At 36.8% G+C, this 25863-nt stretch overlaps 1 protein-coding gene across 4 annotated transcripts in view; it reads left to right on the forward strand.

The window, feature by feature from the left end:
• The window catches only part of KHDRBS3 (KH RNA binding domain containing, signal transduction associated 3), a 201190-nt gene that overhangs the window by 61219 nt on the left and 114108 nt on the right, over positions 1–25863 (forward strand). For all 4 annotated transcript variants that reach the window (XM_073018369.1, XM_008001602.3, XM_073018370.1 and 1 more), the window contains exon 2: positions 6670–6788. In XM_073018369.1, coding sequence (XP_072874470.1) covers positions 6670–6788 — 119 coding nt within the window. The remainder of the gene's footprint in view (positions 1–6669; positions 6789–25863) is intronic.

Here is a 25863-nt window from a genome sequence, read left to right on the forward strand (position 1 = left end):
CTGTCCCTGATGTCACACGAAATTCCTTCAGCTATTCCTTTAAGTCCACTTTGAGAGTTCACTAAAGATCACCAGTACTGAGGTTCTGAAAGTTCAAGCTGTTCTCTATACATTGAAGCAGTGCTTCCCACAGAATCACTTGGCTGTGGGAGAATAAAGTGAAGGGGTAAGCAGATGTGGCTACATTAAGAATATCCAATGCTTGTGATTTACAGCTTTAGAACATTTTCACATCTCACTTCAGGAAAGAAGGAAAAAAGAGATTAAAGGGTGTAGTCTTTACTTATTCAATAGCTAAGAGGTGGAAACACTCCAAATGTCTGTCAACCAATGAATGGATAAACAAAATGTGTTATATAGCTACAGTGGAATATTATTCCGCCTTAAAAAGTAAGAAAATACTGCCACGTGCTGCCCCATGGATGAACCTTGAGGGCATTATGCTAAGTGAAATAAGCCAAGCATGGAAAGACAAATACTGTATGATTCCTCTTATATGACACAGCTAAGCAGTCACATTTATATAAACAAAATAGAATGGTGGTTACCAAGGGCTGGAGGGGAGGGAAAATGGGGAGTAGTTTAATGTGCATAGGGTTTCACTTGTGTGAGACAGAAAAGTTCTGGACATCTGTTGCATAAGAGTGTGGATGGACTGAACAGCACACTTAAAAATGGTTAAGACTATAAAGTTTGTGTTTTTTATAACAATTAAAAAAAAAAGTCAGATGTATCTAGATTTGAATTCTGACTGTGCTAATTAGCTCTCTAACCTTTACAAACTTCTTAACCATTTCAGTCCTCAGGATCTCACTCTGTAAAATGCAGGCGACAGATCATATATTTGTTAGGATAAAGAGCTAATTTAAGTCAAACACACAACCCTGTACTTCAAGAGTCATCAACAAAATAATAATTGTAATTGAATTACTACTGGTATAAGTGACCTCTAAAATAATTTTCATTCTTTTTCAATATTTTGCTGTGTAAATTTATGTGTGGTGAGCTCAGATGGGTACTTTTGTATGTAATGGAGGTATTAGAAACTCCTTTTAAAGATTCCTTGTGTTTGCTAAAGATGAAGGGTTGGAGTTTTGTTGTTGTTTTGTTGTTGTTGTTGTTGTTTTTGCCTTATCAGGTCCTCCTTCCACCCTTCACTACTCTGCTCTGTGCCCAGAGGCTGATAAGCGTGGTACAACGCCAGTATCGTCGATATATTTACCCTCTGGCTTTGAGCTGGGTTAAGAGCTATCCACTAGTGGTCAGTAGCAGAAGCTTGGCAGGAGGGAGAAGTGAGCTCAGAGTATATATTTGCTTTGGCCCTTCCTGCTGTGTCACCACAAATTAACCGCTTTCCTGTGTGCAGTCTGTAGCCCCGTCAGGCTACCCTATTAGTCTCTTTTCCTTTTCCTTTCCTGTCCCCTGCATGCCGTTTTAGATGGGTAAAATGTTCACATGCTTCAGAGATTTAAAGCAATGCAAGAAGAGATGCAATGAAAAGTATTTCTGTATCCTGTCTACTTTGTTCTCTCCATGCCAAATAGATAACTAGTTTCTTATACCATCTTTTGTTGCTTAACCACAGGGATTTGTGTTCTGAGAAATGCATCCTTAGATGATTTTGTTGTTGTGGACCATCATAGATAGCTCTTACACACACCTAGATGGTGCAGCCTGCTGTACACATAGGCTAGGTAATATAGCCTGTGGCTACTAGGCTACAAACCTAGACAGCATGTTGCAAAGCCAGAGTACATGTTACCATACTTAGTACTGTAAGCAGTTGTAACACAATGGTAAGTATTTTGTGTATCTAAACATAGAAAAAGCACAATAAAAATACAGTACAAAAAATAAAACGTGGAATACTTGCATAGGACACTTACCATGAGTGGAGCTTGTGGATCTGAAAGTTGTTCTGGGTGAGTCAGTGGTTGAGTGGTGAGTGAATATGAAGGACTGGATCATTACTGCACCCTTTCATACATCTGGCAGCGTGGAACGTTTGTTTACACTATCATTGCCACAGACATGTAATGCTTTGTGCTGTGAGGTTACCACAGCTGAACCATTACTAGGCAGTAGGAATTTTTCAGCTTCATTGTAATCTTACAAGACCACTGTCATATATGTTGACTGTAACGTCGTCACATGGTGTGTAACTGTTTATCAATAGGGAGATGTTTTCTTTGTGTATATAAGTAAATTAAACATTTTTTTCCTTACATTGTATGTGTTTGTGTGTAAGGAAACAGTGCATTTGGTACCGATATTTGACTATTAGAACATGAAGTTTCCTCATTTTGTGCAGTAACTACATGCTATTTTATTCTAGGGTGTGCTCTAGCCTACTTACCCAGCTCCTGCTGATAGGCATTTAGGTGGTTCCCAGTGTTTTGATACTAAAGACAATGCTGTACTGGATAATTTTGTGTGTAATATTCCGCATCTATCTAAGTATATACGTAGGTTAAATTTCTAGAAATGAAGTTGCTAGAACAAAGGAAAAATAATAATCCATGTGTTTGATTATATGAGAGAAATGAAGCTACTTTAAAAATTTTACATTACTAAAATGTTTATATTGGAAACTATACTCATTTAAATCCAAAGATTTTTAAGCTATTTTTAGAAGATTAGTGGACTTTAGTATATCTTGCACATTAAAAAGGAAAAGAGGCCATTGCTTAGGAAGTTCTGTACTAGACCAAAGCAAAACAAATGAACAAACAAAAAACAATATGGATATTATTACTGAAAACAAGAATTCTGTAGTGAGAGAAGTTTGGTGTGTATGGTTTGAAAACATAGCATTTTAATCCCCTACATTATCTAAAACCTTAATCACACATTTGCTTATTATTTCTGAGCTAGGAGATGGTATTGGTACATTAAGCTGTTTGGTACCAAATGTAATCTGGGGATTAGTGAAAGTCAAATCCCCTATGCATTTGTCCTTGAAAATCTGATTGGGTTTTCTCTATTGGTGGCCTCTCTTTGCTACAATTAACTAGAGGGTCACATCCATCTTGGTGGCTCTCAAGCATCTTTCCTCCCTCAGGGAGGATGAGAGGGGAGGTAGCAGAGGTTTTTGAATATGCAACTCGCAGTTAGGGACAAGCATAAATCCTTGAGACAGCTGTCTCAAGATTTCATGGATAATTTTGTACAATTCTCCATTTTTGTGCATTATGTACAATTCTCCATTTTGTGTATTTCTGGATTTCAAAGAAAACATTAAGCTACTTAAAATCCTCAAGTAGAAAATAAAAATTGTTGATTGAACAGCATCTACTGAAAACAGTAAAAGTTTCAACCAGTTTTGAGTTATATATTGGAAGGCACCAGGGCCTGAGGAAAGTACAGCAGTCATGATTTTAACCAGGTCTGTTTGACTCCAGCGATGGGCTCAGGGCTCTTTGTGGTGTTGTATGGTGCTTTAGGCCCATTAAATGCAAACCTACATGCTTCTGATATGGCATCAGGCTTAAAAAATTTAAAAAAAAGCTTAAACAGTAAAATATTCCAACACCATTCAAAATTTGAGATAGAAACAGTGTGTTCTAGCAACTTAAGATTTGTAGGACGCCGTGTATATGTAGAGAGGAAATTAGATATTTTACATAGATTGTCTTTCATTTTCCTTTTTAAAATCATCAATGATCTTAAACTGTAATATGTGATAAAATACATAATTCCTAATTTTTAAAAACTTATCTATATGATTTTCTTACGTCAAAATGTTAAATAACACTGATACAAGGAAGAATGTGGAATTCTGAATTTGTGGATTTAAATATTGTGCATCTGGTATGAGTTTTCAACAATTACTAAACTGCTTTGTTATTCAAAAAGAAAGGAGACAGTTGAATCTATTTTGACACACATACCTTACAAAAAAAATATTTTAGGATGTTTCAGTGTACCTGATTTTGTTGAATCTTCTAACTATGCCAAAGGTATTTCTAATTATTGCATAAATAGATAATGAAAGATAGGATTTCTTTTCTTCTAATTAAAGCTGAAGTCATGAATTGTTATACTCGGAGCAGCTGATGTGAGACTTACTGCTCTTTACTGAAGAAAACAAAACCAATGTAGCTCATTTATACCATTGGTGCTACAATTTTCAAACTGTGTATGTGTGTGTCTATTCTATTCTTGGAAAATTTCTGAAAGAGTATATAAAGATAGTTGATTATAATTATTTCTGGAGTTGAAGTGATAGAAGAAACTTTAAAAAATTTTATATCTTGTCATATTGTTTTAAATTTTTACCATGTGCATGTATTATTTTTATAGAAAAAAATCAATAAAAATTAAAGGTATTCTTGTATTTCTGTGTTTATTTTCCATTACAGATTCCACTTAGAATTAATTTTTCAGGATCAAAACATAGTGTAGTACAAGAAAGCAAACAAAATGACTAATTTATTTATTTGGTGACTTAGTCTTTATCTCTTCTTGGAAGCTTTGATTAGAAGCTGCAGATATAATTTGCTGTTTTCTCTTAGTCATCCTTTTCTTATCTTCAGTTTCTACCCTGCTTCCTTCCGTCTCCCCCACCACATCACTGTTAATCCCTATTGTATAGTGTCTTCATATACTAACCAATTCTCTGATGCCAGCTGTGTATCCAGTAATTCAATTCTGAAGCTAACTGCAGGGGTTAGCATCAGGCCTCCTCCCCTCCCCACAGATCAAGGACTTAATCCCCTAAGACTGCCCCCACTTCAGATGCCAGCCACAGTGTAATGCCCAGGCTACCCAGATTTCTGCCTGACTACAAATTTGGAGGTTCCAGGAGCCTCCCTCAGGTTTGATAATTTGCTATAATGACTCACAGAACTCAGGAAAGCACCTTGCTTACTATTAGTGACCAGTTTCATCAAGGAGTGAGAGGCTTTGTCAGCTTTTGTAAGTCACACAAGATCCTAAGGTTTTAGAACCAAATCATTGGATATTCTAGTTCCCTTTTCTCATTTTAAACATGAAGAACCCGTATCCTAACTGATGTACGTTTTTCTAATGGCAAAGACACTTATTAGCAGATCTGAATGAGAATCTTAGAATTTTTATGTCCCATTTAGTGTCCTTTAAATTGTAATAATTCTTTGTTGCTCATTCAAAACCTTTGTTTAATAGACAGTAATTTAGTTAGAAATGGGAGGCTGCATAGCATGATGGAGTGAAAGCTCCTCAGTGGAATTATGAAGCCCATTGGCTGCTTCAGGCCCGAAGCTTCCAGCTTTAAATAAATCTTTCATTTATCCCAAGATACTGTAAACATCTTTCTTACTTTTTTTTCCAATATGACATACAAAGTGGTGGGAGAGACTGTACAGGCACCTTGTCTTTGGAGTCGAACAAACCTGAGGGTGAATCTTACCTTTGCCATTTATTGTGAAGTCACCTCTTTGAAACTCCTCTTTGTCATCTGTTTTGAGGATTGAATTATGTAATGAATGTGAGTTATCTTGTCCAGGGATGGCATGTTAAGATGTGCCATCTTAAATGTTAAGATGAAATCATCATAACAAGTAGAGCAAAGAGCATTAGTAAAGACATTAGCATATAGTTGATATGTGTCATATGAACATTCTTAAGTGTTCGTAGCTTACACAAAATGGATAAATATGTGTATTCCTTTGTACAACGGATGCTGTCTTTGATACCTTCTCCAGACTGCTGTTTATCCTTCTCTGAACCTGGGTGTCTATTGGTTGGTCCCTAGAGGTAACAGTTCACGTACTCATTCATTCATCAGTCATGCAAGCGCCTAATTTTGTATCTCTTGTACAACCAAATACTGTGCGCCGTAGGGTGAATTGAACTTTATGCTAAAATTTTCTAGGATCTGGAACTTGCTTAGTTGAAGATGTTTATGAGTGAATAAATAGATTTTACCTGAGAGAAATGTGTGTTCTAGTGGGAGGGGTAGCACATTTTTTTTTTTTTCCGTCTAAGGGTGGTAGTAGAGTTGCATGTAAAGTGCTTTGTGAGTATCAAGGTGAGAGTGATTGATTCTTCCATTCTTGCCGCCCCGTTGAGGAAACACTTGCACAGAAAATGAGATTTAATGTGGTTGAGTCTCGAAAGGAGATGAAGATGAAATCATCGTAACAATTAGAGCAAAGAGCATTAGTAAAGACCTTGACATATAGTTGATATGTGTCATATGCAAGGAGGGAAGATTTGACTGGGGAGGTGGGCTACTGGAAGGTTGTGTAGGGTGTTTAATGCCATCATAGAATCAGTTCTTAGTTGTAGAAGCCTTGAAAAGCCAGGCAAGATTGATAAATAGGGATGTTTCAGCGCTTTGCATCATTGAACTGTGAATACTTATGGCTTTTCTTCTTTATTTGATCAGCCTTATCTAGGGATCCAGAAGACCCGAAGTAATGTATTTTTGTGTTTGTTCTCTGGTCTATTGTTCTCCTCTGTTGGCATGAGCAGTTGAGATTTGACTTTGTAGAGCCATGATACATGCATCTATTCCATTTATGAAGAATCATTGATAAAACAGGAAATGTACTTGAAAACAGTTGCCTCAATTTAATAGTCCATACTTCAGTAGTAGTTGATTTCATGCCACAACAGAGCTAACCAGAACACTAACCCCTGCATTTCTGAGTCATACACTTCATGGTTATCTTTTTGCCTCCACAGAAATAGAAAAGTTTCAAAAAGGAGAAGGCAAGGATGAAGAAAAGTACATCGATGTGGTGATTAATAAGAACATGAAGCTGGGACAGAAAGTGTTAATTCCTGTAAAACAGTTCCCTAAGGTAAGACAGTGAGGTCTACACTGCTGATATTTTAACCTGAATCAAAGGGGAGCAGGTGTTTAATTTGTATCCCATTTGGTGTTTTTAGAGATGTTTCCTCTTAGCATCCCCCTACACACACTTTTAAAGTTAATTAAACACTTAGTAAATTTAGTCATTCTATCTTTTCCCTTTAACTTTAGTGTGAGTTACAGATTCCTGAAAATCTATCCTTTTGAGTCAAACTAGCAGTGTGTCTTTGGCAAACCTGGTCAGCTTTTTTCCACTTCAGTTTCCGCATTTGTAATATGAGGTTGGATGATTTAAAATTAAATGAGATAATCTGTGTTAAATGCTTGGTACATAAAGGTCCCACAATATCATTGTTTATATTTTATTTAAATCCTATTTTTCCTTTGTTTTTCTTCTGAATGTTCATGTACATGATTCTTGCATGCTGTTGTGTATATTAGGAGTTCATTTCTTTTTATTGATGAATAATAATCTGTTACCTGAATATATCATTGTTGTTTATCCGTATGTCCAGGCACTTTTAATTTTTCGGTTATTATAAATTGCTGTGAACACTTTTATACGCGTGGTTTTTTTTTTTTTTTCTTTTTTTTTTAACGTTGTATTTTGTTTTAAGTTCCGGGATACATGTGCAGGACATGCAGGTTTGTTACAAAGGGAAATGTGTGCCATGGTGGTTTGCCCCATCCCCTGGGTATTAAGCCCCACATGCATTAGCTGTTATTCCTATTGCTCTCCCTCCCCCCGCCCCCACGACAGGCCCCAGTGTGTGTTGTTCCCCTCCCTGTGTCCATGTGTTCTCATTGTTTAGCTCCCACTTATAAGTGAGAATATGTGGTGTTTGCTTTTCTGTTCCTGTGTTAGTTTTCTGAGGATAATTACTTCCAGCTCCATCCATGTCCCTGCAAAGGACATGATCTCGTTCCTCTTTAGGGCTGCATAGTATTCCATAGTGTATATGTACCACATTTTCTTTATCCAGCCTGTCATTGATAGGGATTTGGGTTGATTCCGTGTCTTTGCTATTTGTACAAGTTGTTTCATAACCAGATATGTTTGTAACTCTTTATGAAATACCCAGTACTGAAAATTGTTGTGTATTTAGTATTACAAGAAATTATCATACTTTTTTCCAAAACACTTATACTTTGTAACATTTCTACAAACAATGTATGCAGGTTGTGGTTGTGGCCGCCTCATACCCCCATCAGTATTTGGTGCTGTCAGCCTTTTTTATTTTAGCTATTTTGATGGTATATTGGTATCTTCCTGTGGTATGAAGTTGCATTTCCTTTATGATTGATGATTTTGTGCAATTTTTCATATCCTTACTGGCTATTCATGTATTTGAATCTTGAAATCTTTGCCAACTTCAAGGAACTGTTAGAGTTCTTTATAAGTTATAAAGATACTCTTCTGTATTTTCTCTAAAAGTGTTATTGTAGCTTTTACTTTCAGGTCTATGATGTATCTCAAATGCAGTTTTGTATATGGTGGGAGAGAGAGGCTCAAGTTCATCTTTTTTCCCATATGGTTACCTAGTTTTTCTTGCACTATTTGTTGAAAGATGTTTCTCTGCACTGATTCTTTTGGTGCCTTTGATGAGAAAATAAGGTGAGCATATAAATGGGGGTATATTTCTAAGCTTTCAGTTCACTTCTTTTAATCTATTTATGGATCCTTATGCCAGTACCACACTGTCTTGATTACTATAGGTTTTTACATAGTGAGACATGAGTTTAGGTAATATAGTTCCTTTGCCTTTGTCCTTCTTTTTCAGGATTACTTAGATATTTTAGATCCTTTACAATTACATATAAATTTAAGAATTTTTTTGTTAATTACTACAAAGCCATCTGCTGGGATTAGAATTGCAATTGCATTGCATCTGTTGAGCAATTTGTGGGAGATTTGACATCTTAACGATATTGAGTCTTCCATTTAATTTCTATCAACAGCATTTTGTACTTTTTAAGGTAGGAGTTTTGTATATCTTTTGTTAAACTTATTCCTAAATATTTTGTGGTTTTTTTTGACACTATCGTAAATTGAGTATTTTTAAATTTCTATTTTCTAGTTTTTTTCTAATATAAAATTTTGTATACTAACCATGACTTCTGCTACCTTGCTAAATTTAAATTCACTTATTCTAGTAAGTTGTTTTGTAGATTTCTTAGGATTTGTCATACACATCATTATATCATTTGCTTAAACAGTTTACTTCTCCCTTTCCAGTTTCTATGCATCTTATTATTTTACTTGCATTATTTTGGCTAATATCTCCAGTATAATGCTGAAGGCAAATGAGCAGAGTAGAAATTATTCCTGTTTCTAATCAAGGAGGAAAACATGCAGTTATTTTAGCATTAAGAGAAATATTAGTTACAAGGTTTTTTTGGTAGATTTCATTTGTTGGGTAGAGGAAGTTCCCTTCTACTTCAGTTTTACTCAGAGTTCTGATCCTCAGTGGGTGGTAAATTTTTTTCAATGCTTTTTCTACATCTATTGAAGTAAACACAAGGTGTTTCTCTACACTGTTTGTATGGTAGATTTTAATGATTGATTTTTAAACACTAAAACCTTCTTTGTATTCTTGGGTTAAACCCTACTTAATAGTGATATATTATCTGTTTTATATAGTGCTGGATTCAGTTGCATCTTATGTTAATGAGTGATACTGACCTATACCTTTTTTTTTGAGACAGAGTCTCGCTCTGTTGCCCAGGCTGTAGTGCAGTCACGCAATCTTGACTTACTGCAACCTCCAACTCCTCGGTTCAAGTGATTCTCATGCCCGTCTCCCGAGTAGCTGGGATTACAGGCATGCACCACCACGCCTGGCTAACATTTGTATTTTTGGTAGAGATGAGGTTTCTCCATGTTGACCAGGCTGGCCTCATGTGATTTGCCTGTCTCTACCTCCCAAAGTGCTGGGATTACAGGCAGGAGCCAGCACTCCCAGCCTGACCTGTACATTTTTTAGAGTATTATTTTTGTCAGATTTTAGTGTTAGTGTTATGCTGGTTTCATAAAATGACTGGATAAGTGTTTCTTTCCATTTTCTCAGAGAACATATATCAGATTGGTGTTACTTATTCGTAAATATTTGATAGAATTCACTAGTGAAGCAATCTGGGCCTGGAGTTTGATGATGAATTCAATATCTTTGATATGACACTAGACAGATTTCCTATGACATCTTTTGTGAAAAATTTGTTTTTAAAAGGACTTGTACATTTTATCATAATATTTCAGTTACTACTTCAATCATTTTTCTGATCCTTTCTCCTCTCATTCTTTTGAGATTTCTGTTACACATACGTTCAGCCTTTTGTCACTCTCACAAAGGTTTCTGTGGCTCTGGATTTTTTTTTTCCCTGTCCTTCAGATTTTATAACTTTTACTGCTGTATCTTAAATTCATGATTATTTCTGTCTTCATTTTGCTGTTAACCCACCGAGTAATTTTTTTTATATCAGGAATCATAATCATCTGTTTCAGAATTTATGTTGGAATCATATACACATGTATGTGTGTAAAAATATTTTTTTCTCTGTTGGAATTTTCTATTTTTTAATTCATTGCAAGTATTATTTTCCTCTGTCACTGAGTATGGTTAAATACGTCCTTGAACATCTCTGTCTACTAATTTCTGAGTCTTCTAAATCTTGGCCATCTTAGATTTATTTTGCACTGGGAGTCTTTTATCTTGATGAAGAGTCATATTGCTTCAGTCCTCTGCATCTTGAGTAATTTTGGATTGTATGCTGGCTATTGTGAATGTACATTGTAGAAACTTTGGATTCTGTTTCTTTCTTTGGAAGAATGTTGATATTTTTGTTTTAGCAGCTAATTAACTTGGTTGGATTTAGGGTATAAACTGTGTGCCTATTGGGTAGGAGTTCAAGTCTCAGTTCATTTCTTTCCTTAGTTTGCCTTTTTGTGTTTAATTTCTGTCATATGATTCAGGGGCCAGCCAGAGATTTTGGAAGATTTTATACATAGTATTTGGTGATCTGCAACTCTGACTGTCTTTTCTAGTATTCCTCCCTCACTTTTCAGTGCTATAGTTTTCTCAATCTCTGCCACTAAGGCCCAAAGCTCTAAAATGAGTAAATTCACCCCAGGGTATTTCCTTTGCTGAAGTCATAGCTTTCTTTCAGAATCCACCTGTTTTCGATCAGTCTTCAGCGCTTCAGATAGTTAACTTTTATATTTTGCTGTGAGTTTAGGAGTTTACGGTTGATATTTATAGGTGGGCAGCCTGTTAGGAATGTACTCAGCCATACCTGCAGAACTTGGGGGAATATATGTGTCTTGTAAACAGAAAATTACATTATGAACATTTCATAGACAGGCTCATTACTCAAACATGACTGGTGGAAATCTTTGTATATTGATTCTTTATGCTCCATATGGCCTGTATACTTAATATGCAATAGATACAAAGATAACCAGATTATAGACCCTGTCTTTAAGTAGTTCATAGTCTAGTTGATGATGATTAACCTGAAACTAATACTTTGTTGTCTCCAAGTTTGTAAATGAAATAAAATAAAGTGCAGTCATGTGCTGCATAGTGATTTCAGTCAATGATGGACTGCATATATGATGGTGGTCCCATAAGATTATAGTACTGTATTTTTGCTGTATCTTTTCGATGTTTAGAAATACAAATATTTACCATTGTGTGACAATTGCTTATAGTACTTAGTACAGTAGCGTGAGGAACAGGTTTGTAGCCTAGGAACAATATGCTATACCAGATAGCCTAGGTATACAGTAAGATATGCCATCTAGGTTTGTGTAAGTGTACTCTTTGATGTTTGCACAATGAGGAAATCATCTGACAATGCATTTCTCAGAACGTGTTCGCATCATTATTGACTCATAACATCAATAAAGTATATGAAATAAAATCTCAAATATTGTTTTTCACTGTCGGTTTTGAGGTAATGAAAGAAAAATTATAATTTCTGTGTTTGAGATTAGAGTCTATTTCAAGTACTTAACAATGTCTGAAGTAGACCATTTAGAAGTCTACTGCTTTCAGGATACTGAAAAACAATATTTCTGCTTAGCATAATGGAGCATACAAGTTTAAAGCCAGCCCTGTTTCAAGCTAATATAGCACTGCAATCAATCCTAAGAGGTTTTCATGCTTGTGTCAGTTAATAGAATGAACTGGAGGAAACGAACAGGACATACCCCTCTGTAATAGCTGTGAATAGAGAACAGTGTAGTGTGGAATTAATGCTGATGGTACACTTCCAGCTTCTGGGGCAAGAGAGAACTACTGTTTGTGAAACTCCATCTGATAAAGTGATTTCTATTAATTGAATAGTATCTATTCCCTTAATGAACCATTTTCAACACTCTTTCAATGGCACAGCATTGGACACATGAACCATTTAGTGTTCAGACCTTAATGTATATTCACTCTGTTGAGTTATGTATCTGAGCATGTAAAGGGTGAAATTCTAAATGCTGTTTTATGAATTTTGTGGAAGTTTTTTTAAGAAGCTATGGAAATTGTTCTCCATGGGTTCCTTGCAGATAAACCTTAACCTCTGGTGCTGATCAGTGCCAGCTTGGAACATGGTCAATATAAATGCCAAATCAACATTGGAACAAGGTACCCTGTCTTTGAGGACCTACAGATACATTACAGTTTAGGGTTTACATTTATTTTTTTTCCACTGGTTCATCCGACAGTGGACCCAGCTCTGTCTATACCTAGCATTTATTGAGGGTCTTCTCTGAGCCAGACATTGTTCTGGGAAAATCGAAGTGATTAAGTCATGGTCTTTGGGCTCAAAAAACTGCCAGTTTTTTGGTGAATGCAGATGAATAAGTTAATAAAACAGGGGGCCCTGAAAGGACAGAGAGGAGGGTCCTGGTGATAGGCTCAGAGAAGGCTGCTCTAAGGAGGTTGTCTCTAACGAGGCTGGCTGGCTGGGGTCAGAAGTCAGATAATGAAATTGAAGGGTGGCGACCGAGGAGCACTATATTGAAGCACAGAAGGCATTTGGGAAATTACAAGCCATTTTATTTGACTAGACAGATTTTTATAGAAGACATAAATGAAGTGGTAAGGGAGCAGAATGTGGGTGGCATTGGCCAAAGGTCTTGCAGAGTTAAAGTAGAGAATGACATTTGAACTGTTGTAGACGTTGAGGCTCCTCCAGGTGCTTAATGATGGCAGGCTATTTCAGGAGAGGGAATGCCACATGCATAGTCATGCTGGGGTGAAAGAATGCGTATGGACCATTTTAAAAACTGAGTTGGAATATGACATTAAATACATTATATCTCTATGCATAATGCTGTGTTTTAAGTGTCTATGCTATATTATTAAGTGAAAAAAGAAAAGTCAAGATACAGAACATGCAGGATCCAAGTTGGAGAATTATTTGAAAAAGCGAACCAGAATCTTAATAGCAGTTATTTTCTGGAGGATAGGTTTTTGTGATATTTTTCTACTTTACATGTTTCTGTACATGAATGTTTTAATAACTTAGAGTAACCTTTATTAAGATAAAAAAGATTTCAATTTTTGGGGGAAAAATGTGCCTGAGATTTTTACTCAGGAGGTATTTTTGTACTGTGATTGTGATTTTTAAGGTTTAGTGTGCTATGTTATGTCTGTAAGTTTAAATTAGGTTTATTAAATTTATTAATTTGATAATTGTTCTTTTAGCCTCTAAGCATTCAAATCTGTATACATACTATTTGCAGTAACTTTGTTTTAACTGGCAAAAGTTTCTAACGTTAAAAGTTTTTCTATAATCCGAATGTTGGGAATGTGATGTATTTGTTCTCCTCATATAAATGGTTAAGGATCTTTGAGAGATAAAACATGTCTGTTCCTGAAGTTTCAGGGAGACTGCCTTTTTTGAAGTGGGCTTGCATTTTTTCCTTGTAGTATAGTATGTCATAGACAATTTAAAACCCCTTAAATTACTACTTGGTAGAAGCCTGTTCCATGGAAATCATCATGGATTTACAGATTTCCTAGGATAGTAAATATTTTACAGTCATAGACATATGTTAAATGTTGCCATTTTTGTTGCTCCTGATTGATTTTCAGAGACATAATATTTTTTCAGGTAATTTATGTGAAAATGATTTTTGATGTTCTCTTGATAATTTACCTCTAGAAATAAAGTGATAATGTACATGTATGCTAGTTTTTTGTACCCACAGTGCCAAAACTAATCTGGTTGTCTTAGACCGTTGCGCTGCTATAGCAAAATACTGAGACTGGGTCATTTATAAAGAACAGAAATTTATTTCTTACATTTCTAGAGCTGGGAAATCTAAGATCAAGCCACTTGCATTTGCCCTCTTGCTGCCTCCTAGCATGGTAGAAGGCGGAAGAGCAAAAAGAACCTCAGCTAATTACCTTAGCCCTTTTAGAAGGCTTGAATCCGTTCATGGGGACAGAGTCCTCTTGACTTCAGCACTTCCCAAAAGGCTCTACCTCTTAATTACCCCCACAGTGGCCATTTTCAACATGAATTGGAGGGGAAACATTCAAACCATAGCAACTGGCTAGTTGGGATTTTGAATCTTGTTGACGTCAAGGCAGCCTGATATTAAAAATAATCACTTAAGGATACATTTATTTACTGTGAGTCACTCCTGGTATTCATTAAATCTTGGGCCTATGATAAAGTAGAAAGGCCACTATGGATTATATAAATGTAGAGAAACTGATTGGCCCATAATGGCCATTGTTTTATGATGGATGGTTCCCTTCTACTTTCTCATTTTGTCAACCCACATCTTGTAGTGGGAACTGGAAGGAAAAGAACCGGTAAGCGGCAGCACGAAGAGTAAATCTTCAGAAGCTACGTTTGTCCTGTTCTCACAGGCTCTGGACTTGGGTCTTGCGATACAGCCCCTGTCTGTGAGAATTGGGAAATTATTTAGGTTGGTATTTACAAATATGACAGCATTTCAGACGTATTGTGGAGGGAATTTGAATCTTAACGTTTGCTCTCCTTACAGTGCTTGATTATTGAGGCGGAAAGCAACACTTGAACTTAAATTTGATAAGTGAAATCCAAAAACAGCCAGGCATATACTGAGGGGTTCCTGAAATAATGTAGTGATATTGTTCGGGGGCATATTATTATCATTGGTGTTATTTTCCTGAGCCAATGAGTAATTAAAAATTTGATTATAATCCTTATATATAAGCCCCTAAAATTTTTATTACATTTAAAAGACTAGAAACAGTCTATTACATGTACGTTGGTCACAAAGCAGTAAATTTAGAAATTAAAGTGTGTGATGAATTTTGTTATATTTAACTCTTTAATTACGTCTCTGCTTACTTTGAGGTACATCATAGAAGATACGTCTCTATGTCTATTGCTGAGCCAAAAAGTAAAAATATTGTTAGTGCTTTAGCAATGTACTGCTGGGGCTTATGTATCTTGGATATTACTATACTGATTATTTTGGCTCTGGGCTCCATAAGGATCACCAAATTGGACCAACTTGAACATTGTGTGACTGTACTGGTATTGGAGATAGGAAATGTGAACAGAACATAATCCCTCTTTTCTAGGATGCAGTCTTTTGGAGGAAAATGGCAAAAATTCATGCCATAGACTGAACTATAAATTTCCATTGAAAGAAATAATATGTAATTACATGAAAAATGGACACATAATACAAAGGCAGACTGAGAATCATGATTATGAAGAAAGAAATCAGGCTTATGAGCTACCTGACCTGTGCTTTCTGGCACTGGGTGTGTCACCTGTCTCTGTTCCCGAGTGTTAGACCAAATGGCCACTGAACACTTCCACTTGGATATCCCACAGACATCTTAGAGATTTGCCATGTCCATATCTCAACTTCATACCTCCTCTTCTTGGCCAACCTTGACTTTTTCCTGTGTTCTTTACTTGAGTAAATGACAGACAGCACATGTATTTGAGTGCCCATTACAGATACCAGAACGTAATTTTTGCCTACACACTTCTCCCTCATTGACCTGCTTGCCTCCATCCTTCAGATACCATTCATTTACTTTCTAAATGAATTACCATCTATCTCTCTTTACATTTCATTTCACTCCTTAATTTAGAACACTGTCACCCCTTACCCTATCTATTGCAATAGATTATTTGCTGTATCAGTTTCTTGCCTTTGATTTTAAATCTTCCATTTCATTCTCCCACTTGTAGCCTGACTTTTGCAGTCTGGGATTTTCTGGATTAACGATTTCATGTTTATGGGCTTCATAGCTTGTCCTCCACACACTTCCTTCTGGAATATCCAACCTTGAGCAAATGCAGATAGCAAGTGTGTAAGATAGCTTATTTCAGATTGTATATTACTTGTGTGTGCCTATGGGTGTATGTCTATGTTTATTTTGCTCATACTATATTCTGGAAAAGTCGCTTGTACACTTCATTGATCTTTAGCATTACTAACATCTAAATAAGTTGGGCTGTTTATCATTTAGAAATAGATACTAGGTTAAAATTACAGTCAATGGAGCAACACCAAATAATCTCAACCACTACTAATAATACCTAGTGATCTATAGTTGGAAAATTAATATATTTAAGTAATAGTATTTATAACTGTAATATATTGTAATCTCTGCAACAACAACAAAAAAATCAATAAAAACTTTGTTGAATAGTGCCATTCAGTTTGGAGAAAAATAAGCTTTAACTCCACAAGTATTTATTGAGAAACTATTATATAGGAAAAATGGTTAATTAAATGTGGGTCCTACTTACTCTCCAGTAATTCATAATCTAATAGGGGAAATGATAAATTTTACTAAATAATACAGGATAAAGATGGACTTAATATTACAAAAGTAGAGGCACAGCATGGAATTTAAAGGAGTGATGGAGAGTTATTTCTAGAGAAATAATTATGGATGAAATTAAATTCAGTCTTTAAGAATAAATTCAGGACATTAACAGACATGAGGGAGAAGGGTAGAATAACTGTCGGGCTAGAATGACTTCATTATGGGAAATAGTGGATCATAACATTTGTTTAAATCATAAGGAATATATTCTGGAATGCTTTCAGTGCTTTACTTGGGCATGGAATTGTATATATCTAGATGAGAACCCTGAAATATTTGGGATATTGAAATAAACAAACACCTAAACACAAGTTTGGAATGACTTACTCTTAGGACGTTGAAATGCCCATGTAAAAGGTGATTGTTATTTTCAGGGGTGATTATCAGAATCTTGAAAATGATTTTGCAATGCTAAGCTCGACTCAGCAACTATGCTAAGAAACAAGGGTTTTGTTTCCGAGGAGGCTACTCCATTTCATGTGAATGCCATGGTCTGAAGTCCATTGTTAGGTTTACTATTGTTTAGAGTTTGGCATTTACTACACTGATATAATTCAAATGAGATCAGAATCCTGAATACCAAGAATGGGGATTTATTTAAGTAATCATTGTGTTAGTGGTCAAGATTAAACTTAAAATGTCCCATTGAGTTAATAAAGGTATTGATCTGTTCTTTCATTTCAAGAGAATAAAGGGAAAATAAACCTTGTTTGTTCTCCCTTTGTATTTTTGTCCTTGGGCAGAAAATAGGTAAGTGTAGATTATAAACTAAAGATGTTCTTTGACAGTTTTTGTTCTCCCCAGTAAAGTACAGAAAGCGAGTCCTTGGGTGGTGTTCTCCAAAGAGGGGTGCATGCTTTCTAATACAGTTAGGTGCTGGGAAAATACAGTAGAACTTCTGTTTATGTGTAGACTTCTGTGTATGTGTGTGTGAACACACGGAATGGTTTTCTGTGTGCGAGACATTATTCTAAGCACTTTACTATTAACTTATTTAATCTTTATAATGTGAGATAGACGTTATTTCCTGTTAACATATGAAAAACATAGAAGAACGCAGAAGAGAAGTTGAGTAACTTGCTAAAAGGTACTTGAACCCTAGAAGTCTGACTCCAGAGCGTATGCTCTTCAGAAATTAAACTTTATTAATATTTAGTGCAGGGATTAATACAGTACCCTTACATGACTCATCTAAGTCGAGTTATATGCACTTTGAGACAGTATCCTGAAGTGAAAGGGGGTATTCCACAATGGATCTCACAAGGATATTAGTATTAGATAAACAATATAAATGTATTTGGCTAGATGAGGGTCTGAAGTAGAATGTAAAAAGGAGGATATAAAGAATTTTCTAAAAAAAAGTTTAGATACAGTATAAGATACAGACAGTGCTCGACTTACATTGGTTCAAGTTAGGATTTTTTCACTTTATGATGATGTGAAAACAAAACACCATTTAGTAATTCATTTGCTTCGAGTGTACTGGGGCATACAGCTATTCATATGTGCCTGGTTGCAGGTTTATGGGTTATATTAGCTAGTTTTAATTAAACATGTCCTCCAGTGGGCAAATATTACTGCAAAAGACACTGCTAATTAAAAGTTGTTGATAAATACAATCTAACTTAGTGAGAAAACTACAGAACTGATACTTTTGTGCCTAGTACAACTCAGCCTTATAAAAAAAATAAAAACAACTATGATCCAGTTGGATATGACAAGAACAGTCTTCTCAATCGGAACTATTTCTCTATGTATAGTAAGTAGTGTTAATAATGAATCTCTTGGCCTAGGTAAGTATTGCAGTATTAACCAGTGATAGGACAAGCATATGATTTTTAGATAGATAAATATGTGTATGTATACAAACGCAGTACCCACGGAAGGAGCAAAGGTGTAAATGTGGGTGGGGATAATTCTTACATTGCCTAACTTACCTTTACTGTGGAGTATTTGAGGTAATAACCTATAGGTAGTGTTTACATTTGCTGTCACCATGGGATGTACTGATGGACCTGCTTTCTGGCCTTCTTCCTTTCTCACAGTTTCTTAGCTGTTAAACTGATTTGCGATATATACCGATCCTCAGCTTACAGTGGGGTTTTTGCCCAATAAGCCCCTTGTAGGTTAAAAATATTGTAAGTCAAAAATATATTTGACACACCTAAGCTACTGAACATCAAAGCTTAGCCTAGCCTGCCTTAAATATGCTGGGAACACTCAACATTAGCCTATAGTTGGGCAAAATCATTTAACACAAAGCCTATTTTATAATAAAGTCTTGGATATCTCATGTAATTTATCAAATACTGAACTGAAATTGAAAAACCAGAATGGTTGTATGGATACTGGAAATAAAGTTTCCTACTGCACGTGTTTTGTTTTCACACCATCATAAAGTAAAAAAAATCCTAAGTTGAACCATTGTAAGTCGAGAACTGTCTGTATCTTGTACTGTATCCAAACTTTTAAAAAAAAAATTCCTTATATCCTCCTTTTTACTTTCTACTTTAGACCCACCTCTAGAGAAATAAATTTACGTTGTTTATCTAATACTAATATCCTTTATCTTACAATTCTTCTCGGGTGTCTTTTTTAACATTTTTAAATAAACACTTAGAACTTTAGCTCAATTACAAGTCCTTGTTGGCCAGTTAGACTCCATATACCAAAAATGTGCTTCCTTTCGTTTCTGCCTGTGTAGTATATTCTAGGTTTTGTTTTAATTAACGTCTTGGGTAGTGATTAATACTTTTTGGGCGTTAATTTCAGTTGGCATTTGTCATTCACTTCTGTGTGCATGAAATATCTCTTGCCTGTCATAAGTTAGTGCTGTTCTAGACAGTCATTGAGGTACAAAGATGAGTAAGACAGGGTTTCTGCGCTCAGAGAAATCACCACCTTGCTTCCCAACTTAGGAAAAAGAAGGTGGCAGGCAGGTAGCTCGCCAGGCCTTAGAAAAGACCGTAATGTTTGAGGGTATCAAAATTTGACTTTTTGATCAGTGATGCTTTGCCGTTTTTATCAGTGGTGTAGTGTACATATTGTGCTCTGCCCCCATGACCACACATGCAAGCTTTCAGGCCTTGCGTGGTGCCCTTCCTGGAGTTTGTCTGACTCTACATCTCGCTTACCTGATTGCACGCAGCAGAACTGACACAATGCCAGTTCCAAGCCTGAGCTTTAGGAAAGACTTCTAGCTTCTGCTTTTCTCATCTTGGAAATCAGACACCATGCACAAACCTATCATGCTGAGGCTACCATGGTAAGCGGAAGCTTGAGATACTCAGGTGAAGAGTCAGGCAAATCAGCAGGAATCGAAGTCTCCCCTGACAGCCACCACTAACTCATGAGCCTGTCTGCCCCCAACAGTGCTGAAGTTGATGAATTGTGAGCAAATAAATAAGACAGTTATTTTTCAAGATCATTCAATTTGGAAGTAGTTTCTTATGTAGTAGTGGATAACCAAGATAGCCTTAAAGTGGAACTTTTCTGTCCCTAATATTCTCATTGCCAAGTCAGTTAAGGTTGTGTGAAAATCATGTAGTTTATACCTGTTACTTGCAAATAGGGACTCATAATTTCTGTAGAATATAGTTTGTTCTGAAAAAAGTTTTGATGTCTTTAACTGAATATAACATTATGGTCTTTATGGGATAGAATAGTTATTATATATTTGTATGTGTGTTAGGCCAAGAAGTTTAACTCAATTGCAAAATACTGTATTAGAAATTTTCTTTTCTTATCCTATGGGTCACTTAATTTTGCAGAATGTGACTTTTCTTTTTAAATACCAGAAGGCATCCGAGTCCATTTGTGCTGCTGCCGTAAAATACTTGAGACTGGGGAATGTATAAAGCACAGAAATTTATGTTCTCACAGTTCTGGAAGCTGGGAAGTTCAAGGTCAAGGCACTGGCAGGTTTACTGTGTGGCGAGGGCATGGTCTCTGCTTCTAAGATGGTGCCTTAAACACTGATTCCTCCTGAAGATTAGACTTTTGTTCAGGAAAAGGATATAGGATAGGTGGGTCTGGGCAGATTTCACCAATCCCTTATCCCCCACTAGCTCCCCAGAGGAAGTGGTTTCTTTATTCTCTTTGACTTTCTGTGTGAGTGCCTGGGGACTAGAAGGGATTTTTTGCAGAAAAAGCTTTTAAGAAGGTTTCAACTTTTCTAATTGGGTGGTTTCCAGGGCTTCATACTCTCATGTTAGCCCACCCCAGATGAGCAAATGCTTGAGTTTTATTCCTCCCTGTATATGCCTGGACAGAGATACCTACAGGGAGAAATAATTTTTGCCCAGGGACTTCAGTGTTAATTTGCTTTCTGTCCAGGTTTTTTGTTTTTTTGTGTGTGTGTTTTTTTTTAATTGTTTAAAGGGTGGATATGACGTTCCTTCCAACTCTGTACGTCTGAACTGAATGTGCAGTTCTTGGAGCGCAGCAGTTTTGAGAAGCTGAAAAAAATCCCGAATGGCTAAAATTAAAAGCAGAAATGTGTTGAGGCTAGAGAGGTGAGCCAGAGCTTGCTCCGGGAGGGCTTTTCACAGCACTAGCAAAACACTGGCACTCAGGTTCGCAGGACAGTCACATCGTTGTATTTTAAGCAGAGATGTAATATGGGCAACTTGTGTTTTAAAAAGACCTTTCTGTTGATTGAAGGAAATGGAAGTGGATACAAAGAAAAGACTCTACAGTGGTCCAGGGAGAGGAGATGAGGGCCTAGGCTATGGTGGTTGTGGTAGGACTGAAGAAAATGGACAAGTTTAAGAGATGTTTCGGAGGTAAAATCATTAACATATAACTCATTAGATCATTAAGATGTATTAAATGCCCTCTCTATTCATGCTGGAGAGATAAAGCAGTGAACACACAGGCCTAGTCAGTGCCTTCGTGCAGTAGGTGGCAGGCTTCAGGCCTGAGTTGCTGCGAAGACAGTGGCTCCATTTGCTGGGCTAAGGGACTCTGGAAGAAGAGCATGTTTGAAGCTGTGGTGGCGGAGTTTCCAAGTTCAGTGTTGAGTGTTGTGTTAGAGGTCAGTAAAATAGCCCTTTATTATACTAATCAACTTTTTGGTGAGCACTCAGTTACGGGAAACCTTTTAATGGGGACCATGACATGTTCTTGAGATTTAGTTGTTTATGAAATGACAGCTTAACTGTAATTGCTCCCCAAGGAACAGTGTCATGTCACAAATATAGTTTAGATCAATTAAAGCCAGTTCAGAAAGGCATTTGGTCTTTGCCAGTGAATAATATAATTAATGTAGCTTATACATCATGCAGTGAAACTCAAATATACTTACAATATGTTGTTATACCATCTTCATAATCACTCAAAAACCAACTCAGGGTATGTGACTTTTCCTGATTAGTGGAAACAAGCAGTTCAACTAATCTTTAATGGGGAAAATAATGGGACTTTGGATGGTTTGTGTTTAAAAATGTAACATTTGTGTGTCTGTGAGAGATACAATAATTGACATCCGGAGAAAAATTATTAGTCTTAGGAATTATAATTTGCAAATTAGTAAAATGATAATTTCCATGTAAGTGAACAAATAAAATAATACATGAATATTTATTAATATTAATAATGAATATGTATTAATGGACAAATTAGATTATACAAATGAATGTTAAAATGTATTTTCTTATTTCTTACTGTCTTACAGATATAGTTTTAAAATAAAAAGCAAATCAGGACACGGATAAGGAGAGACTATTTGAAAAGGTGATTGCAAGAGCACAGAAAGAGACTATGGGCAATAGGGAGAGGGGTTATTAAAAAGGGAGAAAAACCTGACCGTGAACACTGTAAGTTACATCTCAGGAATCAGGCAGAAAAGGGCTTTCCTTTCTTGGGTGAAGTGCTTGAGGCCAGAACGGTGTGGGGCAGTGGGATGAATGGGTGGCAGTGGCAGGATGGGACGGTGGTCAGACAACACTACCCCTTTGGCTTTTTTTCCAAAACGTCCTTTGGGTAGAGCTTGTCTGCTGGTTCAGACTGAAGATGGGTCAAAGTTCAGGGGTCTGAAGAAAGGAGAGAAGTGGAAGCAAAGTTTAACTAACTCAGGATATATGTCTTTTTCTGATTGATCAGTGGAAACAAACAGTTCAGCTAATTTTTGAGGGGCAAAATAATGGAAATGTTGAGGGTTTGTGTCTGTTCTTGCTGTAGGTAAATAAAGGATCATCTGTGAGTCTTATCTAAGTCATGTGGGTAAGAGTGGTCCTTTGCAACAAGCACTTTCCAGAAACACAAAAGGGTGGGGAGATTTCTTAATCATCACTGTTTTTAGGTGCACAGGGCTGCTCAGGTAAAATTCAGCATTGTCACAGCGCTTAGCACTTTATCTGATATTTTAATCTTCATAATAACCCTGAAATGTAGTGACTTTTATAAGCCACACCTGGAAATTATGAAACTGAAGGCTAGAAATGCTAAGAAACCACTGTGTTCACATTGCTGATAAGATGGGGTCACTGTGTGATGACACCCCTTCAGAACCCATAGCAAGTGGACATCAGGAGGTGTTATGGGACTAATGGCAAATAAGAGAACTGTGCTGCTTTCATTGTTTATTGTTTGTGTCATCCAGAAAGTCCAAAATACATACTCAGTCCATCTGTTGGTGAGGCCTTTTCTTGTTGCGAGTACTGTGACTAGCTTGAAGGATTTTTTCTTAAAAAAACAACAAGAAGCAACAACAAATAAAACCTACCTTAGGGTATCATATGGAATGCATGGAGGAATTGAACTTGCAAATGGAGAAGATAGTAATAAGGACTTTAAGCCTAGGAAATTGTCTGTGGCTTTTCCCTCTAGCAGTATTTCTTACCTGGGCCACAACTGACGTTTTAAACAGGACACTTCTGTGAAGGGCGGGACCATCTATTTCTGATGTCCGACATTATAGGCCTTTGCCCGTAAGTCCCAGTAGTGACCCTAGTCATTGTGACAACCGAATAAACATGCTAAATATTTCCACATGTCCCACAGGAAGGTGATGCAACATCTGCAGTTTGAGAACCTGACGGAGCAACCAAGCACATTACCACTATTGTGACTCAGCTCTCAGGACATTCAGTAGCCACATAATTAGTTCTAAATTTCAGAATCTCTTGACTTCCAGTCAAAGACCAATTCCGTGGCCGATCTGGGTGGCCTGGGCCAGGTCATGCCATTTTCAGTGTGGTGGCTCCCTTGGTAGCCTTGTCCCACTTGCCATAGGTTCTGAAGGGGCAGCAGTTCCAGAGAAGGTGGGTCTTGTTCAGATAAAATTGTATATATCCACAACAGTTAAATTCATCTATTAATTACTTACTAATTTGGCATCAAGTATACACAATCTGCTGGCTGCTCTCGTGGGTGATTTTCATATACTTTCTTATTTAATTCATGCAAGCTGCACCTGCAGTAGGTAGTATGATCTGTGTTTTGTGGATGAAAAGTCTGAGACTCGGGAGGGTGAATTTGACTGGGGAGATTGAACTAACTTGACAGGGAGATAATGGTTGAACAGAGTTAAGAGGAAAAAGAAGGGAAAATAAAAGTGTTTCTGGTTGTCACAGTATTCATTTATATACTTTTTGTGAACAAAACACTAACAGAAGTGGAAAAAATAAACCCCTAAAGGTATATAAAAGTCATATAAAATGCTTTTTCTTTTTGCCTAGAGTGCTGTCAAGTGACCTTTAATCAATCATATCTCTCTGTGGACTTCAGATTCTTCCATATAAAATTAGATGTTTGGATTGGATGATTTCTAAAGCCTCTTAATTTTTATCACTTGGGAACTATTTGACCACTTAAGATGCAAGATAATTATGACTATCTGACTATCAAAATTTATTTTTGCTCCCTTTTTGAAACCTCTTAAAATAAATATAAATGAAATAAAAAGGCATAAATATATGAAGATCACAAGAATGGGAGAGTGAGACAATAGGCAAATGATGTCTATAAAATTTTGGTGCTTGCAAAATAGATAGATAAATGGTAATGGAGACCAGAGAAAGCAGAACCCTGAGCTGGCAGGCAGAGAAGAATTCAACCAGAAACCTGTTCATTACTGTGGGAAAACTCGAGAGCCCTCAGGAATTGTAGATAGCAATTACGGTAAAGGTGGATTTGTGGAGTAGAACTGACAAGAGTAGACTTAGTTGAAAGGTATAAGAAGTAGTTAGATCACAAGATGTTCTCATCTTATAAAACCAGGCATCTGCCCCTCCACACTCTAGCAAAAGACCAGAGGTTTCTTGAAGAGATTGAATTGGAGAACTGTGAAGCTCTAAGACACAGACAGATACAACTGAGGATGAGGGTGAGATGTCACACTGAAAATGAGGGAATTGTTTCCTTTAAAAGTGTGTGTGCTTAGTGATGGGATTCCCAGTATTCTGTCAGCTGGACTTAACACCTCCTCTTAAAAGGTTGAGGAGTTTCTCTTCAGAGAAGTGCCTCACCCAAGTGAAAAGAAATATAGATACTGGGCCGGGCGCGGTGGCTCAAGCCTGTAATCCCAGCACTTTGGGAGGCCGAGACGGGCGGATCACGAGGTCAGGAGATCGAGACCATCCTGGCTAACCCGGTGAAACCCCGTCTCTACTAAAAAATACAAAAAACTAGCCGGGTGAGGCGGCGGGCGCCTGTAGTCCCAGCTACTCGGGAGGCTGAGGCAGGAGAATGGCGTAAACCCGGGAGGCGGAGCTTGCAGTGAGCTGAGATCCGGCCACTGCACTCCAGCCTGGACGACAGAGCCAGACTCCGTCTCAAAAAAAAAAGAAATACAGATACTGATATTTCAGTAGCTCTTGATAAAATAACTCAGCTGCCATATTTACAGTGAAGACTACTCTTTGTCAAGTCCCATGTATGAAAACAGAACTTCCAGTCAGCAATCCCGAATTTTTAAGAACAGATAGTAGAGGATTACCAGACATCTGAGAAAATCCCATAAAAGAGAAAGGGACCAGCTCACAAAATGAGGAAGGGGAGACTCTTGGAAGAAGCAGGTACTTTAAACTCCAAGATGGGGACAGGCTGCTGTCATTATTATCTTCAGAAAGGATGAGAAATGTCATTGTTTCCACAAAATATAAACAAAACACCATAAAGAAGAAACAGCTATAAGACAGTCCTATTCATAGGTAAACATTTGATAGCAAAAATGAAGGAATCAATAGGTATATAGGAAATGTAGTTAAATTCTCC

This window comes from Chlorocebus sabaeus, chromosome 8 (assembly GCF_047675955.1).
Source record: "Chlorocebus sabaeus isolate Y175 chromosome 8, mChlSab1.0.hap1, whole genome shotgun sequence".
NCBI classification, from domain to species: domain Eukaryota; kingdom Metazoa; phylum Chordata; class Mammalia; order Primates; family Cercopithecidae; genus Chlorocebus; species Chlorocebus sabaeus.